Consider the following 27820-nt stretch of genomic DNA (forward strand, 5'->3'; position numbering starts at 1 on the left):
TCAGGTTAAAATTTGAAATTGGTTGGCTTTATGATGAAAATATGTGCAAAACTAATGACGATCCCATCAGCCTCAGCTGTACTTTGTGTTTAGTGCTCATTAAACAAGAATCTGTGGCAACACAGGTAGCTCTCCTCGGAGCTAAACGCCAACATCAGCACGCTAACGTGCTAAAAATTACATGCTCAGAAGCTGATTTGCCAATAAGAAGCTAAAACACCAAAAGCACTGTTTAGTAAAAGGTAGGATGGAATAACAAGAACAACTCAGAAAAATGTTACATGAACTTTTATGATTTTCTTAAATTAGTAAGACAAAAAAAAACAAAAAAAACCTGCTCCTCCCGAGATCCCCCTCTCATTTGACATTTCATATTTCATATGACTTAACAATGGGATGGTACAAGTCTTTGACCATGACCTACTCGTCCATCCGCAGTCTGTATACAAGGCACCCTGACAGAAATCGGGCTCTTCTTGCTCCTCCCTACGCCCCTCGCTTCATGGGATGATAAAAAAAAAGTGTTCAACTATAGAGTGATAAAGACGAGCGCTTACGGTGCGTACGAACACACACTCCGCTGTGGTTTTATTTCTTACAGTTTCTCAAGAGACGCGCGCAAACACAGTTACTTAGTCACAGACCAAAAGACTGCACTGTACAAGAATTAAACGAATTTTGCTGGTCAATGACAGTTATATTCATAATGCAGACCTTTCTCTGGAGTCCACACACACACACACACACACACACACACACACAATCACAGCAGTCCTGTCCTGGTGATAGGAATAGTTCCAGTAGGGGCTCTTTGCAGTGCACAGGGTCCCAAACTGACATAATGCCAACCCCAGCCCCTGCTACTCCCATCCAGTTCTGATGGCACCCTGGGACCTGGTTTTGGTGGGATCCATCAAGTCTGATATGGTCTGATCTGGACTGAGATCATTCAGATTCGGCTCAAATCCACTTCAGGTCAGGTCAGGTCAGGTCAGGACCAGCTCCTCTCTCCTTCGCCCCCCCCCCTCACCTGTCCTCTGATTCTGCAGTCCGTCGGCCTCGCCAGCGCTCTGAAAACACAATGAGATTCAGTTGAACTTGGGACAAGTTTTTAAAGGCTTCTCTAGCCATTCTGTTGCTGGTGGTCATTCTAGTCTCCCACATTTACATGGGTACAGTACAACTATAATATATATATAAATACATTATAGTGCACACTGCCTCTAACGCTTTAATTCAACGCGTTTTAAGATTTACTTTAAGGAAAAAGAGTGGCCTCTAGAGAGTGATCTCATGTCTGTGTGTTAAGAGAGCTGGAGTGGCTAGCCTAGCATGGAATAAAGACTGGAAGCAGGGGGGGAAACAGCAAGCAAGGCTCGGCTCTCTTGCTCCATATCTTATGAAAAAAAAAAACACAAACATTTATAATAACCCTATTGGTCTTTTTCTTTTTTTTTTTTAAATGGGTCACAGACACTCGTCCATTCCAAGTAGCACATTTTAATCTTGTCGGTTAGCGGTTAATGATCGGTTAACAAGGGTCGGCTATTGGTCAGAAAAAAGTTGGAAATCTCCACTTAATACTATGAAAACTGTGACAAAAAAAAAACAACCTTCAGGCCAATGTTCCAATCATGAAACATCTCTAAATGAATGTATCCAGCATCCACCCCCCTCCTCTGTCTGTGTCCCTGTATCTCCCTCTCTGTATTCTGCAGTGGTGGTGTTGCCTCTCACCACTGTCCCTTGGTGGCAGTGCTCCTCCTCTGCTGTGAGATGCTGTAGATCTCCTGCAGCTGTTTCTTCTGGTCATCGCTGAGCGCAGCTGTTAAACACTGGTACCAGGCTGCATCGGTGTTCTGGACCCCTAACACACACACACACATACACACACAGAGGGCCAAAGAGAAAGGTTACAATGTGAGTGGTGTTTTCACGCAGCTACAGTCGCGATATGCAAGGATGAGTAAATTAACTGATTAGTTGACAGAAAGAAGACTCAAGAGCAAAAATGCCAAACATCCTCTGGTTCCAGCCTCTTAAATGTGAGGAATTGCTGTGAGACAACTGTGCCAGTGTTAGCATAAGGTCCAGGTCGAGTGAAAAAGGGTACTCTGAGCCTTATTATAATAAAATATTGATGGGAACTACGGGTCCCATAATACTTTGGAGGACGTATACAGGAAGCAAATGCTGCCATGGATTCGGTGAGTTAGCTGTGGGCTATAACTTGAGCCCCGCTGACATGATGATTCTCAGAAAAAAAAAAAAAAGGCAGCTTCTTATAACTTGCCGTGACTTCTATGCAGATTTATGGACGTTTCTTCGCGATGGACATCAGAGCAAATGATATCCTCAAAAAAGTGTTAATTCCCACTGAATCTAAAACTAAGTGCATCTTATGCTTTATGCGATTTTTCCAAGTATCTTAATTGCCTCCATGAGCTGTGTGGTCGCGCACATCTGTCTCTTTCAACAGGTCTGTATGACCTAACCTTAATTTTTTATTATTAATTATTACTTTAGTTGACCCCTCTCGTCTCTGTGTTTGTGTTCGGGGTGTGGAGAAATGGGGAAAATCGGCGAAGTTTCCCGATTTAGATCAGGAAATATCCGATCAAAGAATAAGGTGGATGTCATGCTTCAAAAGCAAACCAGCCTTAAAAGATAGCTGGGAAAAGGAACGAAAGGACATGGGACATTGACATTTGCGTGATGACTTACGGAGGAGGGCGGAGGTGAAGAACCGATACTCGTCCTCCCCGTTGTCGTAGTCCAGAGGCGTGCTGTACTCCTCCAGGGGCGTTCCCTCGAAGCCGTCGTCGTCCCAGTAGTCATCGTCGTCTTCGTCGTCATCCTCGCCCCCCTGGCCCCCCTGGCCCGTCGGCATGCTGGACTGCTGCTGCATGGAGTTGCGGTTCTCGTTCACCTCGTCCTCGTCGCTGGGAATCTCCTCTGTCCATACGGTGAAAAAAATAAAAAATAAAGCCATTAGGACCAAAGGCTTCTTCAGAATGCCAATTCTCTTTGGCCGTTTTTGAAGGAGAAGGAAGCTCCTGGACGAGCACACGGGTGCACAGGATACAGATATTTATCTGCTTACAGATTCCCAAGAGAAAAACCTATTCAAATAAAGAGGGGAAAGACATAAATCAAAATTTGACATCAGTATGCTGGACTCAAACGCTAGGTACCTTACTGGCAGCGAAGCTAGGCTAGCTACCGAACTTGACTGCTGTCAGGTCAGTCTTTGTGGTCCTTGTTATCTTTTGATTTTTCAGATGGCGGTCTTATAATTGATGGCTTAGTGCAAAAACAAAAAAAGATTGTTTTTTTGTTTTTTTTAGTGCTTCAGATTTTACAGATCTACGGTAACTTTTCTCAATGTGAATTTAAAGGAGTTAAAACAAGTGCTGATGACTGGGGCTGAACAATATGGGGGGGGGGGGGCAAATTATTTTTGCGATTATTCTGACAAATATTGCGATTTTTTCACTGACAAAATGATAAAAATGATGATGACGTGATTTTTGCTGGGGGTCTGCACGAAACAAGCACCTCTGTAGCACCACAACGCTTCGTCTACAATGATGCGTTGTGACACATTTTTTACCCTTTATCACAAAAATTGCAGCTCCTGCGATTTGGATATTGCACTATTGAGATTTCGATAATATTTCGATTGATTGTTCAGCCCTACTGACAACAGTGGCTACGCTGAAGCTTGTTATGGTTTGGAACATTTTGTTCTGAACACGAATACACCATTCTGAGCCATTTAATGCGGTGAAATCAATGCATTTTTAATACCAGGCCGCAGGAGAAACCCTTAGCCGTCACCGTAGCGCTAAGTTAATTTATCAGTCTGCCCCACAAGCAGTAGACAAGGTTTCGGAATCTAATTCCTTTACGCTTGACTTAAGCAAAGTAGAGCCAGTGGGGGGGTGAGAAAGTAAATGTGGTGCGGCTAATTTGCGCTCAGGGCTGAATCAAGATTTGAGCAGTGGAAGATCCGATGTTGGCAAAAATGAAGAATCTCGTTACTATTGCCAATTTCTTTCCCTCCTGCCCTTATTTTACATTATTGATTCTACGTTAGTTCCTCCACCTCCGTCCTACACTCCGTCTCGCCACTTTCTTCCATTCATCTTTTTTACTTTCCTTAAAAATCGCCCTCGTCCTGATCTTTTCTCACCATTCTGGTCTTCATCCTGTGCCCCTGTGCGGGCCAGCAGGTCTGGTTTGTTGATGAGGCGGGAGGCGTAGAGGTGTTTGAGGCCCAGAAACAGGAGCAGGATGGAGGGGACGATCTGGGCGGCGACTCCCTCCAGCACCGCTGGCCGGCCGGGCAGCTCCATGACCACGCTCAGGCCAATGATGCACATCTTGCGGTCGTGGAGCCTGCGGAGTGGATCAGAGGGAAGACTGAGAAGGAGGGCAACTGAACGGATAAAGTCCTAAAAGACTCTTTAAAGAATCCACAAAAACTTTACTGTTTAGTTGCAAGGTATTTACAGGCATTAAAAGAGACACATTTGTATTATTTAATTTAACAACCAAAATGAAGACACAAATCTGACAAAAAAAATGTCTGTTTCCAAATTAAAACAGCTAATGAATAACTGGAAATAATGAATTGGCGACTTAAAAATAACAGTAAAAAAGGTTTTGATGTGTATTTAGTTGTATTAAGCACATGAATATTGCCTTTATATTACAGTACAAGCACTTATATAATAATTTTGGGGGAATGCGCTAATTTGCCTTCTTTCTGACAGTTAGGTAAGAAGATTGATACCACTCATGTCCGTGTTTAAAGTACAGAGCTGGAGTCAGGACATGGTTCGCCTAGCTTAGCATAAAGCAGGGGGGAAACAGAGAGCGTGGTTCTGTCCAACAATTACAAATACACATACCAACACCTCTAAAGCTTTGTTCGACCTGTACACAAACAGAAATGTAAAAAAAGACAACTTCTGGTTAGACCTTGCCACATGTCTCTGGGATTACCCTCCTGGAAATTGTAGTTCCACTTTCTTCCCGTAATCCCTTTTTTGCTTCTTTTACTGCTCTTCTGACATTGTAGGCTCCCGTTTTACAATTGTCCTTGTTGCCAGACTGCAGCTCTAAGTTCAAGGATGCAGTGCGTGTGTTTATGGCATCTCAGATGGTTCCGGTAATCCACGGTTTCTGGGTGTGGAATGATTTAACTGTAGTTTTGGGTACAAGTTTTGTTTTACAAATTAAATCCACCACAGACTCAGTGAATCCATTGATGTCATCTGTAACGTGCTCCAGACTATGTCATGTAGTGCAGACTGTAGGGCGGCTTCCGATTGACCTGACATTTCCTGACCTCTCGCGTCGTAGTTTGTTCACATACTTTGCGGGCAGTGATTCTGCTCTGTAGCCATTTTGAACGGCGTGTCGCAGTGTTTAGTCGCCTTGTGGCGCCGTCAATATGTTGATGGAAGTCAGGCATGACCTTCTTAAGGTTAGCCTTATTTAAGTCTCCAGTAACAATGCCGGAGTCCTCCGTTCTCTCAGATAGGTATACAGAAAAAGAGTCACCTGATTGAATGGCACTGTCCGGTACTCCAGGAATAAGCCAAGTTTTGGCGAAGCCAAGGACATTACATTTCCTGATATGCCGTGGGAGACTGATGCGGGTACGGAGGTCGTCCAGTTCAGTATCCCGCGCCTGTACATTGGCTAGCAGGATGCTGGGGAAGAGCAGGTCCGTGTGGCCAGGATCGCAGCCGGTGTTTAATCCCTCCACGCTTCCCTCTGGGTTTCCTCCGATGTTGAGATGGATGCGGAGAAGGACGCAGGTATGGTCTTGTTTGTCTGTGTGGTTGGAATTGCAGCAGGTGTTTATCCCCTCCACTTCCCCCTCAATGTTTACATTTGAAAATCTCAACCAGCCAAGTAGCAGAGTCAGCAAAGGGGGGGGGGGGGGTTGCAAAGCGGAGAGTTGACCTTTTCCCTATGCTCTACTCTGTTCAACAGCTAAAGAGCCAGATATTTTTGGTGAGGCGTTGGTGGAGACCCAAATAAAGAAGGAGGGTGAGGACTGGGCTTGGTGTTGCTCTGTGTCAAAAGGCAACTGTTTGCTACCAAAATAGCAGGAACTACCTTTTAGGCACCATTCAAAGCAGGGAGCTTTCTCGAAGAGTTCAACTCTGGTGAACTCTGACATGCAAATTTGTGCCACTGACCAATTGCAAACTGTCCTGACATTGTTGACCTTTGAAGGAACAGAGAACCATAGATTCCAAAATGAAGGAAGCTATTAGTAGTGTCGCACCATCCAATTATGACCTACCAATTATAAAATATGTCTCTTTTGAATCAAGTGTTTAACGAACAGTCTGGTTAGTGACTGAGAGCACAAGTAGTCACTCTGTCACCAAGCTTTCAGCAGCAGCTATTTCATGTCGACACGCAAATTCATTTTGTCGCATCACTTTCTAGTCAGACTGGGCAAAATCAGTCTACCCGAACTAATTAAAAAAACAACCGAAGCTTCCCCCTCACCCCAGGAAGAACTCTGTGTCGTTCATCCACTGGTTGATGAAGTGGGCAGTGATGGGCTGTGGGCTGTGTTGGAAGTGCATGTTGTCCAGAGTGTGGATGAGCAGGGCCGGGTTGTAGTACAGAGCAGCGATGGCCACCTGCAGGCACATGGTCCTCAGCTCGCTGGACTTCACCCCCCGCATCAAACGCTCCAGAACTGCCTCCACAAACAGAGGGATGCACTGCAGGTAGGAAACACAGAGAGATCAGGTTGCCGTTACTCTTACAGTCCAACTATTGGTGGGTCAAACCGTAGTGAGAACTTTTACTTTGCATTTTGTTTTAGGTTCACGCTGTTCCGTTACAAGCAGCTGGTAAGCAACAGTCACAGAGACCTCCAACTTCATGTAACGTCACAAAACCAAGTAAGAGATTTCAGAATCGGATTCTAGTCACTGTAACTTTAGCCAAGTGTAAAGGATTTGCCTGTGTGTTTACCATCTTTCATTTTCAAACCAGTTAAGAATACATGAAATAATACTGAATACTAAAGTACCAAGACCTGCATCTGGCTATTATGGTACCACCAATATATGAATGGCATTGTTTTCACCAGGAGAATAAGATCAGGATTAGGTGCAGGTCAACTAGAATATAAAGTAGAGTATAAAGTTTTTTGCACGCTTCTCCTTGAAATATTGGTGAATAAAATAAAGTAGTGGTGCGAGTGCTGGTCTTGCTGTAATATTATTCTAACTGCATCCGCTTTAAGACTTCTTCTCTCCTTCTTTCAAATCTTACGCTTTGCCTGTTACTCATGCAGTGAAATTGGTGTGCTCCATCGCCCACCAGGTCTTCTCGGGGAATTCTTGGAGGAATTAAAACATCTTACTCTCAAACATCCCTGAAGATGGCCACCCTGCTTGTACTTCTCAGTGACTTCAACATCCAGACAGACAAGTTAACGTCTGACTTATTACTTTTACTTCTTGTTTCTCACTCTCACCCTCCCCCCCTACCCACAAAGCTGGTAACAACTTGACCTTATATTCACCAGGAACTGCTTTACCACTGATCTCTCTGTAACTCCTCTTCATGTCTCTGATCAGTTCGTCATCTCCTCCTCCCTCCCCGTCTCAAACTCTCAAACCTCTCTCTTCTACACATTCAGTCCCTGTCCAGCACAACCTTCTCTCTCCTCTACTCTGTCCTCTTCTCTGGACTCTTTCTGTCCTCGCAGCTCTCAGCAGGCTTGCCCGACCCCTCGGTTCAGTAGTGGTCTGACTTGGTGCTGACCAAACCGCCCTGTGGGCAGTTGAAAGAAAATGGTAGAAATCCAAGCACTCTGAGGACCTCCTTGCCTATCAGTCTCTTCTATCCTCCTCATCTGCAGCTAAAAGCTCTTTCTTTCAATCTAAAATTCAATCATCCTTCTCCAACTCTCAAAACTCCTTCTACCAAGCAACCCACCTGCTGACACCACCTGTCCTTCATCCACCTCTTCATCTCCTATTCTAACCTCCTTTTCACCGCTCTTTCCCAACGAGGTACGAACCCTGGTTACCTCCCATCCCCCAACAATCTGCCCTCTTGACCCTATCCCCTCTCACCTTCTTCAGTCTACTGCTCCTGACCTCCTTCCTTTCCTCACCCACTTCATCAATACCTCTTAGACGACTGGTCATTTTCCAAACACTCTAAAAGCTGAGAGAACCCTCTTTTAAAGAAACCCACTCTCAACCCTTTTGATGTAAAGAATTACAAACCTGACCTCTCTTCTTCTTCTTAAACACTTGAGCGTGCTGTCTTCACTCAACTCTCTGCATATCTTCACCAGAACAACCTTCTTGACCCCCAACAGTCTGCTTTCAAGGCCGGCCACTCAACTGAGACTGCCCTCCTTTCTGACACAGAGGCTAGAGCAGCCTCCCTCTCCTCCATGGTTGTCCAGCTGGAACTTTGGGCAACAAATCTGTCTGATATCTCTCAGTGGATGTCTTCACACCACCTGAAGCTCAACCTAGACCAGACGGACTCTGTGGTGTCCTCGTCTCAGACTGCAAGGAACCTGGGTGTGACACTGCTGACCAGCTGTCCTTCGTTGCCGACATCATCCGGAACATCCCGCTCCTCCAGGTCCTAACCTTTCTTCCTAAGAGTCTTCCTGAGACTACGAACCCTGAACCATACACCCCAGCCCGTCCACTGCGCTCTGCTACTGCCAATTGGCTTGCTGCTCCCTCACTACGAGGACCCACCTACTGCTCGACAAAAGCACGCCTGTTTGCGGTCCTGGCTCCACAACAATGGAACGAGCTCCCCATTGACATCATAAGTGAACCTGATGAAGCCAGGTGGTGAAACATAATAACAAATATGCCTTCCAAATATATGCAACTTCAAATTCTTTTCTTAGTCATTAGTCCTAGTCATTTCTTAGGTAATATCATTCTGGTTTGTGTACGTGTAAAATCAGTGATTTCCAACCGGGGGTACTTCTGCAGTTGCCAGGGGGTGCCATTATTTAATTAGCAATGTTCAAAAGCATCCAGTTTAAAATTAGCTCAAATAAATACATTTGGAACATGACTGCTCATGTCAATGAAGGAGTGCTTCAGAGTTCATCTGACAGGACGGTTGGTGTACGTCAGACAAAAAAAGGTTAGGAACCACTGAGTTAAATGTGTGATGGATTGATGGTGGTCAGATGGTGACTGATTACATAGAAATGAAGGTCTGTACTGTGTGGGGCTGTTTCTGACCTGGTCGATGCCTCTGCCTCTGCACTGCAGGATGATGACCTCCAACAGTTTGGCAGCGTGACACTCTGCGTCCTCACCTGCATCTATGGTCAGCACCTACAGCAGGTCAAAAAGAGTTGACCAGTCAAGACTCAGCAGCAACACTGAGAAAACAGGATCCCTGTTCACATTTTATGTAACTGTGAGCAGCAGGTGAAGACATTTACAGCCTGACCTTTTTGCACATGCTGTAGATGACTTCTAAGTGCTTTGGGTTGGACAGAAGCATGTCTGTATCCACGGTAACATAGTTGTGCAAAAGAGGCATCATATCTGTAAATCAAACACAGACCAACATTAACATGATCACCATTTTTTCTAGATTGGTGAATCAACACGCAAACAGCAATATTTATCTTATAGGCACACTGCAGTTGTGGCACAATAGGCTATGTGTGGGTTATTAGACAGAATAACTTATAATAATATAATAATATAATAACTTTACTTATATAGTGCTTTTCAACCTTAACGGTTCCCAAAGCGCTTTACAGTTCAGGTCTCATTCACCCATTCACACACCGATGGCGACCACCATGCAAGGTGCTGGCCTCCATCGGGAGCAACTTGGGGTTCAGTGTCTTGCTCCAGGACACTTCGACGTGACGGGGGGAGCCAGGGATTGGACCCCCAACCTGCTCTACCCTGCTCTACCTCCCGTACGACACCCATGGTGGTGCAACTTACATTGTCGGGTGTAATGTAAGTTGAGAGAGTTTTATAAAGGTTTCCTACGTGTGTATTTGTGTTTATGGGAAGAAGTGTTTATTATAGTTAGAATTTAAAGGTACAATGTTATTCATCGCCAGTGTCATTGTTATGCAGTAGCACCAGTGAATCGCCAGTAGGTGTCAGTGTCACTAAGCAAGCAGTATATGGGAGTCAGATAAGGAGAATCTCTGTGTAAAATGCTGTGTAGCGATGTGTGTGAACCCAAAGTGATATTTTTGCATTTTGCAGATAAGCTGGTGATGTTATTTAGGTGTCCTGCGCCAGTAATGTGTTTGCACTTCTGTGGCACTGTGTTTTGTTCTGTAAGTGTTTGTTAGCAACTGTATTAACTGCATAAGTTAGTAGTGGTAGTAGTGGTGGCTAGTTAGCAGCTAATGGGAGGTTTAACGCCCGCTATTGTAGTAAGAGCGCAGAGCAGTAGTCTTGACAACAAGCCCTCATGTGAGAGAACCCCCATCGCTCATATTAGCATTAATTATGACTGTCTACTATTGTTATGTTTACTATGATGTTAAGAAATATGGTGTTATTCAGTGCGAAGATCATTTGAAGGGAGATGGATGAGACACATCACCCTTGAAAGAGTTGAGAGGTGGTATAATCTTTCATTTTTTGTGCATTGGTGGTATTTTGTTATTGTTTATCGTGAGCGAGTCAGACAAGGAGAATCTCTGGTGGTTTACATTGACACTGCAGCAGACTTTGTGTACCAGAATCAGAATCAGAAATATGTTATTGGTTCCCCCCGGGGGGGAAATTACAGAAATCAACAGAGTGTCTCCTGGAATACTTGAAAGTGTTAACGAGTGAGCGAGTGAGCATGTGAGCGCATTCACGCGAGACACACCTGTGAAGTAGTCGAAGCAGTCGTGCTGGAAGACCTCATACAGGACGCCCAGGAGCTGCCACATCTGGGGGGAGATGGTCTGACAGGTGAGGCCAAACGCCAGCGACAGGATCTCCTCGTAGAACTCTGCAGAGGACGGGGGAAAGGACTGTTAATGAATCTCAAGCAAGCACGCACACACATCCACAGCGCATCCTGTAGGTGGGGCAAGTGCAATAGGTGTTCCGAGTTTCAATTCTTTTGAAATAAGAAACATGACATAGTACCAGGACCAGGGGTTATCTTTGTCAAGAGAAAGAAGCGACACAACGGGACGACGGGTGCACGGAAGGTACACACAACGGAAGCGGCAGTCAGCGACAGTGATGATTTGAGCAAAACATTTTCCATCAAGAGAAATAAGTACATGATGACCGCATGTGGACAAGTCAAAAGGCAGTTGTACTTTATGTTCATCTCAAGTTGTATTTTGTATTCTGACATTAAAGAGAGGAACCAGGATAAAAAAAAAAAAACATTTGCTGCCATGTACAGATAGAAAACGTCTTTCATTGCCAGACGTGTCTCCACACTGCAGAGCTGAGCTGTTTGTTTCCCCTGTTTGCTGACACAAACGGTGGACGGTAGCAGTTGTAAAGAAGCTGTAACACCACTGAGGAAGATCTTCAGTGTGATTATGAGGAATGCGCTGGTGTGTTCAGCTCCTCCTCCCCTACCTTGGGGATTCGTACAATAAAGTAAAGGGGTAAAGAGCACAGCTGTGTGTCTGCATGTGAGTGTGGTATAGATTTCCCAGAGAAAAATTGTCTTTATCTTTCATTTTGGTCATTATGACCATCACCTGCTGCGTTATCTGCCTCTGCATGAACACAGCTTTCCATTCTGGCAGCAGGGGGTTATCAGTTAATCCATTCATTAAACTGAGTGGGGAAGGATCCAATCCTCTGCAAGGCGAAAGTGCTCCAATTACCAGGGCCATACACACACACACGCTTTAATATACATCCACACACACACGTTGAACCTGGTATTACAAACACACTTAGTCCTGTAAATACGTTTTTGGTACGTCACTGCAGTGTTGCTTTGTTTGTATATTTGCGTCCTGCACAATAAGCCACAACACCCAAGTAAACAAAGAAATAACAGTGAGCAAAACTCAGAACAGCGGCAAGCTGCACTTAAGAGTGACAGGCAACAGAGCAATCTAATTTAGAATCCTTTTGGCTCCGTCAAGCGCTACCAAGACAACCAAGACAATAAAACCTAACCTTGGGGACATTACACAGACTTACATTCACTTCCCGGAGACTTACCCTAACCGTAACCTTAACTACTGACCCAAAAACCTGCTTTTTAACCAAAATGAAATAATAACAAAATAACAGCAAGTTAGCTCACTAATGCCCCTCTCAAGGAGACCAGCACATACATTTGCTAGCATGTTTATTTCCAGAAAACAAACACTGGCAGTGCCAGATATCATTCAAAATGACGATTTACTGTCTTTTGCTCGACAAGAACAAGAATTTGAGGGAAAATTCTGTAACATTCTGTCGAACTTTTGGTTGTGAGGGAAAGTTAGTTGGTTGGTTTCTTGATGGACAGATGGCTTTTACTTGTCGCTAAAGTGATCTCTAACAGCTGCTAACTCTGGCTGCCTTTTCCTAGTTAGCTCAGTTCTCCGTGCAGCTGTGCTAGCGGTACTAAAACACCAAAACTCCACTGGTGCTCTGAGCTCCCGGCCCGGGCAGAGTCGGCTAAGCTAATGGGACCGCTAGCTGCACGGCTAACTGGTTAACGGCAGCAACAGTTAGCAGCTGTTAGCCATTACTTTAAAGCTATCTCTCCATCAGGAAGCTCACAGAGAGTTGAGGCAGAGCAGGCCGGAGGACACCAGAGGGAACACCAGAAAACAATTTCTCCATGAAATATGATCCAGTTTCACCAAAAATCAGTGAATAAAGTTATAAAAGTTCTGTGTTTTTGTACAGTAATCAGCGAGGTCCATGGTATGGCTAGTCGACCCATGCTACGGCTAGTCGACTCATCTAATGGTAAGTTAGCAAGTTATGTTAGCCGACGTTACTTGCGTCCTTTCCATTCAAATGAAATGACATAACGTGACTAAACGTAACGTGAATAAAACTTTCAATACATTCCCTTGCACGTGGACATGACTTCTGCGTCACGTCAGATAGATTTTTCACCAGCGATGGTGGTTGTTTAACAATGAGGACAACAACTCCCATGATCCCGCGCTACCTCGCGGCATCATCAAACTACGCCTTTGGTTATAGTTTTGATTGAGAGAATACTAAATGCTAAATACAAATGCAGAGAAATGCAGCTGGTTGATTAACTGTAGAGTTTTAAAAAGTAGCCTTCTGTCACATGACCACAGCTTTGCACTCAGTAGCTTCCCCCTGAGACTCTTCCCCCCCACTGCCAGACATGGGATCATCTGGCTCTACAAATGGTGGCAGTGTGCAAAACTCAAACGTTTTGCAAATGTCACCGTAGAAGCTGAATGAGAGTAGGCGGGTGTGTGTGTGTGTGTGTGTGTGTGTGTGTGTGTGTGTGTGTGTGTGTGTGTGTAAGTGAGTGTGTTCGCGTAAACACACTGTACCGCCCGCGCGCACACACCTGCCATACCTATGATGGGCTTCTGCAAGACCAGGCCGATCACCTGCAAACAGATCCCCTCCAGCTGCTGAGTGATCTGAGAGGGAGAATGAAAAAAAAGATACGGTGTCAAATATCACGTTGCAATACTGTGACAGCGAGTTCAAGTATTTTCTGTGTGTGTGTGTCTGATACCTCCTTGTGGTCCTCCATAACGGTGAGGATGGTGTCGATGGTGCTGAGGATGCCCAGGGCCATGACAGTCTTGTCCTCGTTCTCCTCATACTCCTCACTCTGAAGGACCCTGGTGAAGATCTCCGCCTACCAACACACACACACACACACACACACACACACACTCTCAGGGGTTACACACACTTCAGAACAACAGTACATTACATCCTCTGCAGTAACAGACAAGAGACGTCGAGATCACGAGATAGAAACACAGAGCATCTGGCAAGTTTCAGTGAGCCTACTGAAGGCTATCTGTCACACACGAAATCATACGAAATGTGTGTGTGTGTGTGTTGCGTTCCCACCAGGTTCTGCGTCATGTCCACAGCGATGGCGGCCACCTCCTGGTTGTACTCGCAGATCATCTTCTGGATGACGTTGGTCAGGTCGTCGTTCTCCGTCTCTTTCACCACGTGCAGCAGCTCCTGCATGACCGGCCGAATGTACGGCCTGATGTACAGCTTGGCTACACACACACACACACACACACACACACACACGTAAAATCCTCTTATTACAGTAAATTGAATTTTATATTATAATACAATATCAAGGCCGCACTGAGAAGTGCATGAGATTAACATCAGTCGCCTCAAGTGTGTTTCGCAAAGGCTACTCCTTTAAGCGTGTACGCATTTCATTGTCATATTTGCACTTTTTTTGCATTAGCCCTCATATTCATCCAGTAGCTTGCATCATCCTTTCACAAGTTTTTTTCACGGCAGAATCCCACAGCAGTATCAGCCAATTGGAAAGGTTTTGATATTTGGTATCAACTTCAAAAATCACTGCAAAAACACCCTCATTCCCCCCACGGACCTTGCTCCTGGTTGCTGACCAGCGTCTGCAGAGCGATGGCGGCTTCCACCTTGACGGGCATCTCTTTGTCATCGATCAGATCTTGTTTGACCAACTCCACGGCGTTCCGCAGCACCAGCTCATCGTGGAAGCGCAGCGGGCTGAAGCAGTGGAGCACCCAGCACGACTGCCGAAACACAGCAGAGGAAAGCACAGATTCAAAGTCAAAAAAAGTCCATCCATGGTGTTTTTTTTTTTTTCTCACAGTGTCCACTGCTGCCGTCTGCGACCCCCCCCCCCCCCCCCCCCCGGGTGTGTCAGTGCGGTTTACGATACATCTGTGGTGCTGGAGAGATTGAAACACTGACTCACATTGACTGAATGGACCACCCAGCAGGACTGTAGGGGGAGGAGAGCCGGTGGAAGAGTTAAAGCAATAAGAAAATGTATTTTAGCAACAAAAACAGCACAAAATAAAAACAAAATGCTCCACGTGTACACTCCCCCCCCCCACACACACATACAGTAGAGGCAGCCTTCGGCAAGCTGTGCACCAAGGGCTCATGGTGGCACTTGAGGGCACCCCTTACTGGAATGTAAATGTGGACATTAGGACCATGTATCTATTGGCCATGCCACGATTAAGAATGTCATTTCTTCAGCAGCAGTGTGGCGCCACCTGCTGCAAACAACACAGCACTAGCTCAAGTCAAGTCTAACTTGTTACACGTCGAACGCCCCCCACCCCCCCTCCATGATACCTGTCTTTATGCTCACTGACTGTCAAATAAAAAGGCAAAATGGCAAACAAAAAAAAATCTGGGAAAAACAAGAAAGAAAGACATAAAAACACTGTGTGAGACGTTGTAAGGGGGGGGGGGGGTTTAAGCACTTAAAGCAGTGTCAACTGCGAGAACAAATGAGATTTCAGTTTAAGTTGAAGAACTCGATTTCAGTAACAAAACGATCCAATCCTGAAAAGGAGATTTTAAAACAACACAACAAAAGTATAAAGTAATTGCAGCACTTTGCAGTGTCGATATGTCGAATTTGTTTAAATGAATGATGAACCGAATAGCACTTCTTTATATCTCACTCAGCAAAATAAAATGCAATTAGTCAATAACAATTACAAAGATATTAGGGCCAGGCATAAGGCTTTTTTTTTTTTTGTATAAAGTCGAAATGTCAAGACTAAAAAGAACAATTCAAGATTAAAGTAGAGAGAATAAGTCAATACTAGCCTTTGCGTAAACATAATGGAATAGGTTGCTTTCAGTCACATAGGCCTACTTATAGGTTGATAGGTTGGGTATAGGTATAGGTCGACTCCATGTGCATGTTTTAGCTGCTGCTATTCTACACATGTGGAAACAGTGTGACGTGTCCTCTGTTTTTGCGTGTTTTCAAACAGTTAGTCTCTGGTTTTCAGTCCCCCAAACGGGGGGTTTGTCATACGGTATGAGTGGGACACCACCGCATCATCAGAGATTCTGGCTGCCTTTCATATCATTTGCACGAAGCCCACTGAGCTTTAAATTACTTTCTGATGCCGTAACCATAATGTCGACTTTATTCTTGAAATGCAAAAAAAAAAAAAACAGAGTACAAAGAGATATATGATGATTAGTCACAGTTATTAAACCTCAAAAGCTCAAATATCTCAACAGTAAACTGCGTCATAACGGCAAAACTAAAAACTGATATTTCCATTTTTGTCACTTGTCGCTTACTGTGTGTGTGTGTGTGTGGGGGGGGGGGGGCGGGTTCAGGGTCAGGTCAGGACTTTTCTGCATCAAACGCATTCAATGGCCAGTGTGAGGAAATAAACACCAGTGCCCACAGTTACACTGCCCTCCACCACAGCACCAGCAGAGGAACCACACTCAAGTCAGTTCTTGGGATGTATGCATGTACGCTATCTGGGTTTAAGCCCAGGGGAGGGATGGGATGAGATGGGAGGGTTCGCTCACCCTGGCTCGCAGGTAACCCATAGGGGAGTTGAGTAGAGGGAAGACGTAGTTTTGCAGCATCAGCTCCATCTGTTCCCTGTACATCCGCTTCTGTGGGACGAGACATGTGCGCACACAGATGATGAAAAACACATGAGAGGCAGTCAGATGATGACTATAACTTTAAAAGGCTCTTTTCCGAGTGTTTTCCAAGTAACACGCACACACACACACACACACACACACTGGTGTATATGTGGATGTGGGCACCTTCAGTAAGAGCTCAGCCAGGGCTCCGATGCAGTGCAGTGCCCCGTCCTTCCTGCGGGGGTCAGCAGAGGGGTCCATCAGTATCTGGTGGCAGAACTCCATCATCTGAGGAAGGACCTGCCAAGAGGAGCGCACAAAAAAGGTGACATGTAGAAAAAGGTTGAGGCAGAACTCGAAGCTTGTTGAAGCGGACTCCTGTCCGGGGGAACCCACCAAAGCCCTGGACAGGCTCCATTGTGCAATGTGCAAAACTCAAGCTGCCAGAGTTCTTACCCGCACCAAGCCCTGGCAGCACATCACCCCCCAACCCTCATCTGCCTCCACTGGCTACCGATCAGGTCCCGACATCTCATAGAAAATCCTCCTTCTCACCTACAAATCCCTCCACACCCTTCCCCCTGCACCAGTACCTGTCAGACCTCCTCCACCCCTATACCCTGTCCAGGAACCAAGCGCCTTTCAGGGGACCCAAGGACATTTTACATTGCCTAAAAGGTGCTATACAAATGCGAGCTATTATTGTTATTATCATTATTATTATTATTACTTGAGTCTTTGTGGCTGAATGGAACAAGCTGAAAACAAAACATCCGACACATCATCGCCTTAGAACAGAGGTGTTTTTAAGTAAGTCTCAGGTCTTGGCTATGAAGTCCAGAGTCAAGTTTCAAGTCCTAAATGTGGCAGCTTTAGGCTAACATTACTGTTGGCCACGCTTCATTCACAGACAGCTAACATTAGACATTTCAGATTGGTTGCTGATTATTAATTTTTTTTTTTTTAAAGACAAAAGCATTTAGGCGATCCAATCCTGGACGCAAAGACTTTTGACGTACAGCTCTGCGCGTCGCCTCAAACACCGGACGAAGTCGGCAAGGTTTTGCACGTCGACATCCACTTGTTTTTTTTTAGCATATTCTTTCTACCTGAACACGACGACCTGGAGTGCCCGTCGGTCCGCACTGCCTAAACACAGCCTTCCCTCCCACTGGCGCAACGCGATTGGCTGATTGTCCTGATTGTGATTTTGTCAATTCAAGTCCAAAGTCACCAAACTCTCAACTGGAGTCAGGTTGGAGTCCAAGACTAGTCCAATATTCACTCTCTTTTAGCCCCGTTTTAGTCTCCACTGTCTACTGAGGGAATTATCTGGCTTTTTTAGCCACTAAATGCTCTATTATGCTCTACTCTAAACTAATTTCGCCTGCTGTTCGCCTCCTGTGTAAAGCTCGGCAGAGAGCGTACAGTGGGTTTATCAGAGCTTCTCCTGCAAAACACAGCTGCATGCTGCGCGCTGGAAACAGAAGCTGGTGAGAGGGTCGTTTTGCAGGCCAAAGAGAGTGCCAAAACAATGAGCTAAAAAAAAAAAGAGGCTAAAAAGCTCCATGGACCTGAGGAGAACTGCAGAGTTCCACCTTTCACATTACACTTAGGAATCGGATCATTTGCTAATAGAAAAAAATACTGATTAGAGCAGCTTTTAATATAATATAGAGGAATAAGCATTAAAAGTAAAGAAGATTGGCGTAAAAAGCACTGTGGTAAAAAGGTCAAATCATAAACCCAATGTAGTGGTGTAAAAGTATATACTCCTCCTCACCTCCTTCCTCTTGCGGGCAGCTTTACACAGGAGGCTCTGGGCAGCGGTGGCTGGCAGGGCGTGGTCATCATAGAGGTCTGCAACAGAGACAAAGCCCACACTGACAAAACTCGGGACAAAACAACACGGGGTCAAACAACATCCTTTCCCCACCGCCAAATACATCGGCAATGATGCAGCTGAAAGGCATTTAGTAAACAAAAGCCCATTCACTTTCTGTGAGTCTTTCCTGTACTCCAACTTAAGTTATATAATAAAATAATAATGTTTGGTGTCTTTTTTTTTTTCCAGCACAACATCACCTATATGACCTGACAACTTTTACCACTTTGGCATACTGTACCAGCATGTTGGACCTCAAAAACACACCAAACAAATACAAAATCGGATTTGAAAAATGTTTTTTTTAACTGTCAAAACCACAAACATGCTCAGTGAGGCATTTCAAAGGTTGCAAACCTTTTTTTGGAGGGGGGGGTTGCCTTTATTATATCGAGACAGCTGAAAACAGTCAGGAAAGGTGTGTATAAAGGGTATAATATCACACACGGGAGCGTTGGGGGGTACTCACTGAACTTCATGCGGATGTACTCATAGGGGTCTTCCTGCCATAGCTTCTCATCCTCGTCTTTGTAACACATGAGGGGGAAGATGACCTCCTGGCATATGGCCTGTGAGGGACGAAGGTCGAAATAAGCTCAGGAGGAAAACTGTGGCGGCTCCAAATGACAATCAGCGACAACGAGAGCAGCGCAACACACAACGACGTGACGCTGCATTCGCATGGACTCGGGCAGACGGTGGACGGGTAACACCTTCTGGACGGCGCGGGGAAAAACAAACAAACAGTCCGACGGAACGACAGGGCAGCAAAGCGAAAACACAAAAAAAAAATCAACAGATCAATAGATAATGAAAATAATCACAAAATAATCTTAATCAACAAGAAGAGTTTTCATGAAAAAGAGTGAAGGTAAACGTAATTTTTAAGTGTGCCATATGAACTCCTTCAAAACTTGTCAGCTTGTCAGGTTTTAGAACAGTTCCAGGAACTAGAGGAACTCCACTCGAGAGCTAAACAGGGAACTAAAAGTCCCCCCTTTGCACAATCCCGTCTGCATTTCCACCACATGAAAAGACATGTTTCGTGGCGCAGTTTTCACACACACACATGGGCCGGCGTTCCTTCTTCTTTGTGTTCACTGTGGCTGTGACTCTGATGCAACTAAATCTAGTCCCTGGTTCTTTGGGGTCCAAACGCAGGTTGAGGCCCCGAGTTCTTGGGTTTCCTGCGGTTGGAAACGCCCTAACAGTCGATACACCCTGAGACCTGATGAGAGGGAACTGACAGAACCTGAGCCAGAAGGAATTAGAACCTCGCCCAACCTTAATCCCATTAGGTCTGGTCTGAACAGGTTCCCAGATACTCAGATGCAAAATGATCTTCTCGATATAGTTATCCATCAAGAACTGAAATTGTCATTACCCGCCATGCCTGCCCTACCTGCATGTGTGGCTTCATCTGCTTCCAGGTCAGTGAGTGCGACAGGCCCTGGTTGAGGTAGTTGAGGCACTGCTGCAGGACGCGGGGAGTAATGTACTGCTTCTGCCGGTGCTGGTCCACCACCTTCAGCAGGACCTGGACAATACAAACACAGCCGACGCCGGGACAACAGTGAAACTCAAAACCGGTCTACCAACATGGACACGCGAATCCATTTTCAGTGGCCCATGAAGAGCCCCCCCCCTACATGAGGTTGGTAATAAAACAGTTTAAAATAGCAGATTAATTACATGTTGCATCTGCATTTACAAAAAAACAATAGCAGCGCACAATTCGTGCTGAGAGGTCCTCGCGCTGCCGCACAACAGCGCAGGTGTCGTGACCAGTAACAAACAGAATCGTGCAAGGGGAGGTGTCCTTTTTGAAACTGAGCATGGGGAAAAACAAAGACGAGTCCGATACAGCCGAGTACCGTGTACCTCCAAAAACTCCAGACGCTCACAGAGGCGTTCATGCTTAACGGGTGATCTGTTGGCCGTACTCTCCAAAACGCCCGTGGAGGATCGTCATGAACCAACATGGCTGCGCTCTGCACTAGAGCTTGTTGTTGCTGAGGAAGAATGTATCCTTTTTTTTTTTTTATCTGTTAAATGTGGTGGCGGTCTCGCTCCATGAGTTCAGGATCACATGGCTGTCCCTGTGGTCTCTCGTGGAAGGGCCGTAGAGGTAACGATGACGTAATTTTGGGCGACCATAAATCCACCTGCATCACGATGTGGTGTCGTATGCGTAAGTTTGCCGATCCCTGATCTAAACCAGCATCTTCGAGTGTCGGTGACTCATGCTTACCTGCTGTATGCCCATTGCATATGTCTTCAGGAAAAAGTCTGCAAACTCGAAGTACTCCTTCGTCACATTGCCAGGGCTCCCATACCTGTGATTCAGAGCAGAGGTGCGTGAGCCGGCTGGTGACGTCGCCACGCTAGCCGCGAATCCGCTAGTCTGGCAGCGTGACTTACCGTTCAAACAGTCTGGTGATGATGCGTAAAGCCCACTTCTTACACTTCCACCACGCCAACTCAGGACGGTCATCCTCATCAACTTCCAGTGTCTCCTAACACACACACACACACACACACACTTTATGTTCAGTTTTAGAGCTTGTGAATCCAGCAAAAGAACAAAAAAAATCCAAATTTACCAAAGTACCAAAGTTGAATGAATTACCAAAGTAACATTTTAGGTTATTCAGTTCGCTACATAGATAGAAACATAGGCATAAAGCCTCATGAACTAAATGCACATTTAAGAGCACCATCATCCCTACTGTCAGTTACTGTATCTGGCCATCGACGGTATATAAAGATGGCCAACGCGTCACCACTTCCTCCCCACCGTACAAAGATGAAGCCAAACTCCCCCGGAATACGGCCGCTGGCGTCTTGCTCTGGTGACGCCATTTAGAGCCAGAGTCTGCGCAGTGGTGATCGGAGGGCAGAGCCACGAGGTCAAGGTCCCACCCATACACCCGCCCGACCCAATCGCAAGAACACCGCAGTCAAACTCAGCTGTCAATCGTGACGTCTCACCCCGTTTTTATAGCATCAAATAACTAATTAAAACCAAACTGATCAGAAAAATGAACACTTGAATAAACATCAGCTTGATGAGACCTAAAATGACGTGTACTTTGATTTTTTTAATGTGGCCCATGTCCCATCCACTAACATGGAGGGGGGGTAGATCCTCCATTCTTGTCAGACACTTTAACATCTGCGGCCCGTTATACCAACACTGCACTGACCGGTAACGTGGCCTGGTCATTGATCACTGATACCAAATCCACACACAAATCCATAGGCGCACAAACAAAAACATACATACAGACATAATCCATAAAAGAAAACAAAAAAAAAACCCGGCCACATGTCTATGTCGTGACGGGACATGTATTATATATTCTTTAACATAAAATTAATGTTAAATCCCCTCCAAGACGTGAGGTCATTCATTCATTTCCAACACGGACAAAGAGACGCTTTTAGCTTCTCGTTGTCCACATCGCCCACGTTTTCCCCTCGTCCGAGTTTGTTTTAATGACATAACGAAGATGTTTTGTGATACAACAAGATGAAGTGATATGTTGTAAAAAACGGAATCGTTTGGTATGTAGCAATAGCAAGAAAATATGTCATAATAACATTTCTCTTTATAATGACAGACTGAGCTATGTATTTTTTTTTTTTTGTCAAGGTGGCAGCAAAACACTGCTGTAGGTAATCGTAACGTCTTTTGATGCCAGTTCAGACAGGATGCGCTATAAAAATTGTTAGTAGATTGCAGATTCAAGAACAGGGAAACATCCCCTAATCCCCTGATGTAACCTCTGCAATCCCAAAAACAATATTCCTTTCTACTGGTTTGTTAAAGGTTTGTTCTTAACAGTAAGAAGTCACTGTAATTCACTGACGTGTGTGTGTGTGTGTGTGTGTGTGCGTGTGTCTTACAGCGGGGACGTCTCGGTCCATTATGGCTCGGAGGATCTCCATCCACTGAGTCATCACTGTGTTGCTGATCAGCTGGAGAGGCAGCGAGTACTGCAGGACAGCAACGAGGTTAATGCTGTCGTCATGACACACACAAAGACCTTTACAGGAAGAACATCAATGCCCTGATATTATATAATAACATTATAAAGAGGACGGTCTATATGTAAAATTGATGATATCAAGAAACTAAAGTACTTTCTGTTCTCTCGCAGGCTACATTACTGATGGACTTTTTAAGGGTCCCATGTCATGCTCGTTTCAGCTCTATGTTTTTATTCTGGGACTCCACTAGAGTAGCTTTGCATGACTCACAGTTGAAAAAAGTCCTTTTTCTCTTTTCCTGGCCCTTTCTGCAGCCCCTCAGTTCCCCCACTCTGTCTGAAACAAGCCGTTTGAGACAAACTGAACAACCTCCTAACACTTGAAGAGTAGATCCTGAGCAGAGTGCTCCGATAACTTAAGACAGACTGAGCGGGTGGATGAGCTCGTCCCTGTACTTGGTGGGTGGTGCTGTGCCTGGATCAGACGACCTGCTGAGGTCGGCAACTGTATAGTTGTGACATCACAAGCTTACAGTAAGTACTGATGATTTGTTTTAAAAGGCGCAGTTTCTTAATACTGGCTGTGTTTCATTTCTCCGTGGACTGAGCTTTTTTTTGATCCTTTCACAGTATTTATACAGCACCCAGACCTGCTGTATAATCAAACAAGGACATGGAACCCACTTTTAACAATCTCCTCAGCATCTTAAAATTGGCTCATTCACAGTGTTACCGTTTCACTTATTAGTTATCTTAAGAAAGTCGACCGAGCAATTGACTTTTACACAATAAGTGACTTAGGTTGCTTATTTAGACCTGAGATCTACTTCTTCATAAAGATATTATGAAGAAACATATAGTAAAACAAAAACATGCAGGAGGAATGTGAGGCAGATTTTCTTACTTATACACTTATACTTAAATTGACTCTAAACTGTTATGTCAACAACAGTAGCGAGTCAGTTTGGCATTGGACATTCTGTTTAAAGCAGTGGTCTCTCTCGCTCCCTCTCTCTCTCTCTCTCCTCCTATTTGGAGGTTTCTGCCTCCACTTCTGCTCCAACATTACTGGATCCTGCAGTCACTGTTCCTGGCTTTCATCATGTGCTCACACACACACACACACACACACACACACACACACACACACACACCTGTACGAGAGCATGGAAGATCTTGAGGATCTGTTTCTGGATGAGGACAGAGAAGATGGTTGCGTCGGCCAGCAGCTGGCTGATTAGCTGCTGAATCCTCGGCAGGAAGATCTGCATGGCTGCCAGTAACGGCTCCCTCTCGTCTGCCTTCCTGTACCTGAGGTGCGCGCACACACACACACACACACACACACACACACACACACACACACACACAGAATGAAATGACATAGAAGTATCTTAGAGATAGTTACATAAAGAGCTACTGGAAGGAAATACGCTTCAGTGCTTCCTTCCTGATCCTCCTTTAAGATAGGATTCAACAGCACACCTACCAACAGTAGCTACCAAACTGTTCCTTTAGTGCTTTGGTTATTTTGGCAAAACATGTTACGCTTTAATCTGAAACTACAGTCTACTTTAGACCTGGGTCCTGTTTGGCAACAGATGGCTTATGCCATAGACTCACAATGGGACTAAGATAATGTGCGGTTGTGATGCGAGGGCTTATAGCTCCCCGGGAGGGACGTTCAGAGTGGTGAGGTGGAACAGAGGAACACGAACAAGTCACTCACTCGTATGTTTTGACCAGCTGGTAGAGAGCCAGCAGGCTGCCGTACCAGCTGCCGCTGTTCTGAGACTGCAGGTACATGCCGATCTTGTCCACTACAGCGGTCCAGCGGCCGGGGAAGTCGTGCTTGATGATGGCTCGCAGACACATCGTCAGCTGGGCGCTGCAGACGGTGCAAAAGAAAAAAAACAAAACATGTGTTATTGTATCAGCCAGTTACCATGGTTATTCATTCGGTGTCTGCATGTCATTCAGGATCCCAAGTTTGCATCTAAGTTCAAATCTAAGTAAGGTGCTCAATTTAGATTTTTAAAGCTGGGAGGCAGTTTACAGGTTTTAATGATGCTCGGCTAAAGAGATAAACAGGCTGACGCATTACAAAAAGCCAAAGCATCATACTTTGTCGAAACAGGGGCAGTAAAAAAGGAGCTGCAGTTATTAGAAATGGAAACAGATTCGTCCTGAATGACAGGGTGGTGTGTGTGTGTGTGTGTGTGTGTTATGTGTGTGTTTTCAGTCTACGTACCGTATGGACTCTGGACAGCGGATGATGCCCTCCACTATGTGGTCTCTGATCTGCTGCCGGTCGTTCTCGTGGATGTTGAAGGGAAAGACGACCTCACCCAGAGACGGCTCCCTGTCCTGCCAGTACTGGCTCACCATGTTCTTCAAGTAGATGGCCGCTACACACACACACACACACACACACAAGCAAATGTCTTGAAAAGTCTAAAAGCCAACAGTGAACGTATCACAGCCTGATGTATCTTCTTCCTTTGCGGCATAGAAAGCTATTAAAAACACATCAATGAGCCCTGGCTGACATGTTCCTTCATTACCACGAACACACACTCTGTAGTTTATTTTGACTCAACCACACACACACACACACACACACACACACACACACACACACACACACACACACACAGACACACACACACACACACACACCTGCTGCCCCAAAAACTCACTAGAGCGCCAAATGTGTATTAATCCGCAACTGAAAATAGTCCCCAATAACTGCACCATTTCCTCCTGTTTGAGTAACTTTTGTTAACATTAACAAGAAATAGAGAATAACACCAGGCATTTCCTTTAATGGAGGTGACAGCACATGACGCTGTAAATGTGCTGAATTTAGTTATTATAAGATATCCCACTACAGAGACTGATATAGTAATAAAAAATAATCTGTGTCCTACCTGCCTGGCGAACAGGAAACTCCACCTGCTCCGACACAATGATCTGGAGCAGGGTCGGGGCGAAGTTGATGATCTTGTAGGACTGAAAAGACGCAGAGCAGACTCAGTGGCGCAAACATGACACAAATAACGTCTCTGATCATCTGTTATCGAGACAAAAAAAACACGTGCTGAGGGCCCACATAGTGACATCATGTAACACTAGTCACACTACCCATCACGTAACGTATCTTTTTTTTATTTTTATGAATCTGTCAAATCAGATCACCTGCTAGAGACCAGAAAAGAGATGAGAGAGAGAGAGAGGATGAAGACACTGTTTCATTTTTTTTTTTTTTTTAAAAGAAAAATCATTTAAGTATTCTCTTTCCCCACCTGCAGCACCTTGAGACAATACATAAAAAAAAACCCTCATTAGGTAGATATGCTGGAAGATAAGGTTTGTCTGTTTTATATTTGTAAGGGTGTCCATTTAGAAAAAAAAAGACATTTGAAAAAAAATCTTCAAGCAGGTTTGAATCACTGCCACACTGTCTCAAGCTTACAAACATTTTATAATGTAAAAAAAGGTACACTTGGTGTTTCCTTAAAGATAGACACCAGTTTCTTTTTATTTGGTGCCTATAAATTTTTATATATTTTCAGGCCAAGAAATATATAAATGAATAAATACAACTGATCCAAATATTTTCTACGCTACCAACTTAATTCCTGATGGAACGTGGGATGTTCCTCTTAGTAAACTGCTTTCAGGACAAGTGGTTCCCAACCTTTTTCTTAAGGGAGCCTATTTTACCATTATACGGTGACGACCCCCCATGTAACAGCATAGAACAATTAACTGTATGATGAACCCAAATAGTGAACGCAACACCTGCAGGAAGTGTGTGTAAAACCCGCAACTTACATAAAATTCTGAATAGCTATTTCAGACGACTTTTTCCTCACATTTTTAGGAACACAATTCTATGTCCGCATTATGATTTTCTTTTTAATTTCACAATCATACATACGTTTTAATAGTCCAAGCAGTCTGGCTTTGTAATAAACAAATAAATAAAAGACATAAACTTCTAAAGTAACCCTTAAATGTAGTTGCCTTCTCCACAGAAATTAATTAAATGCATGTATATTATAGTTTATAGATATAAAAATTCATACACCCTTTGGCGACCCCCAGGTTGGGAACCACTGTTTTAGACCATCATGTAGGAAAACATCTGGAACAGTAGATTTCTGACAAAAATCGGTTATCATCAGTTATTTAGTCTTTTTTTTTTTATTTAGCCTATTCTGATCCTCTGTTGTATTGGCGGCGTACATGCTTTCAAACGCAGCGTTTCTGTGAATACACTGTTGACGTGAGAAAGTTTGGGGACGTTACGTTACGTCACGTTACGTTACCACAGCTCCTGACGGTCCGTGATGGCTGTCAAATCTGACTCCTATTGTCTTCGACGCAGCCGCCTGAGTCAGTGTTTTGGGGGGGGGGGGGGGGGGGGGGGGGGGTTAGTCAAACTGCTGATCTCGGGCCTGATATTAAACTCCCAAACCAGGGCTTGACGAATCACCAGGCCGAAGCCGAGCTAACAAGATCACCGAAACACGACATGCCACCCCCCCCCCCCCTCCCTCCTTCCACAAACACCGGCACCATGTCTGGCCCAAAACGGTCCATGATGCCTCCCCCTCCGATGAAAAAAAAAAGAAGACAAACAAAAACAGCCAACTACTTTAGCTCACCCACCTGATTGAGTTCATTCTCCGCCGCTATCCTCAGATTAGGGTCGATGGTCCCCTTCAGAGCCTGGATTATCCGGTTGGGATCCATCTGTGTTCAATTCCACGGTTCCTTCTGTGTTTTCAGTGTCACACACATGTAGCGTTAGCTTGCGTTTCTGCTTTTAACGTTATATTCAGCCAGGCGTTTACGGCTCTGCCTTCAGCTGTGTCCAAACCTCCAAATCTCCCCAAAACTTCCGGCCGCTGCCTTCAAAATACAATGCTCACCAGCGGGGGGATCATCACAAACGTGCCGGTGGCGGCGATGCGTTTATTTTGAAAGGCAGAGCAGCTTTTTGTTTTCCCTCCTTTAGCACTCCGGCTAGCTTGGCGGAGGACCGTGGCCCTGCCCCGTTTTACCGGCAACCAACTGTCGGTGGACGTAAAGCAATGTAAACAGACAATTTACGTTTTGTTTTTTTTCGATTCTTCTTTGTCGACACGGCCGTCGGGAATCTTGGAATCCTGCTGCCGCCTTGAGTGCTGGCGCCGTCACTGCTAGGAACTCGTCGGGATACTGATAACGGGTACATTAAAGATTGAGGCCTACTAGCTATCGATTTTGATTTTATAAATGGAACCTTGGTTAAAATGTCTTCTGAACAGCAATACCTTTTGGTTTCATATCCACACAGA

The 27820-nt window shown here is 45.0% G+C and overlaps 1 protein-coding gene across 1 annotated transcript; it reads right to left on the reverse strand.

Moving 5' to 3' along the window:
* Positions 1-218: 218 nt before the first annotated feature.
* ipo8 (importin 8) lies at positions 219-27328 on the reverse strand. Its single transcript, XM_070928786.1, has 25 exons — positions 27150-27328; positions 25403-25484; positions 24724-24880; positions 24202-24360; positions 23627-23783; positions 22390-22479; positions 20902-20996; positions 20732-20816; positions 19883-20017; positions 18950-19049; positions 18379-18455; positions 16779-16895; positions 16530-16619; positions 14578-14743; positions 14064-14224; positions 13717-13842; positions 13552-13618; positions 10897-11022; positions 9493-9590; positions 9279-9374; positions 6538-6758; positions 4196-4401; positions 2725-2955; positions 1738-1867; positions 219-1070 (listed from the first exon to the last, which is right to left on the reverse strand). Coding segments are annotated over exons 1-25 (3057 nt in total). The 5' UTR covers positions 27234-27328; the 3' UTR covers positions 219-1069.
* Positions 27329-27820: the final 492 nt, after the last annotated feature.

Source organism: Enoplosus armatus, chromosome 22, assembly GCF_043641665.1.
Source record: "Enoplosus armatus isolate fEnoArm2 chromosome 22, fEnoArm2.hap1, whole genome shotgun sequence".
In the NCBI taxonomy this organism is placed as follows: Eukaryota; Metazoa; Chordata; class Actinopteri; order Centrarchiformes; family Enoplosidae; genus Enoplosus; species Enoplosus armatus.

What these genes read in the sequence shown, in the direction of transcription:
- ipo8 (XM_070928786.1), bottom strand. Translation starts at nt 27,233, where the DNA reads ATGGATCCCAACCGGATAATCCAGGCTCTGAAGGGGACCATCGACCCT. An exon ending in CTTGCAGAAGCCCATCATAG is followed by an intron (nt 11,023 to 13,551) that starts GTATGGCAGGTG and finishes CGTCCTCTGCAG; the next exon opens with AGTTCTACGAGGAGATCCTG. An exon ending in CTTCACCTCCGCCCTCCTCC is followed by an intron (nt 1,868 to 2,724) that starts GTAAGTCATCAC and finishes TGTGTGTGTTAG; the next exon opens with GGGTCCAGAACACCGATGCA.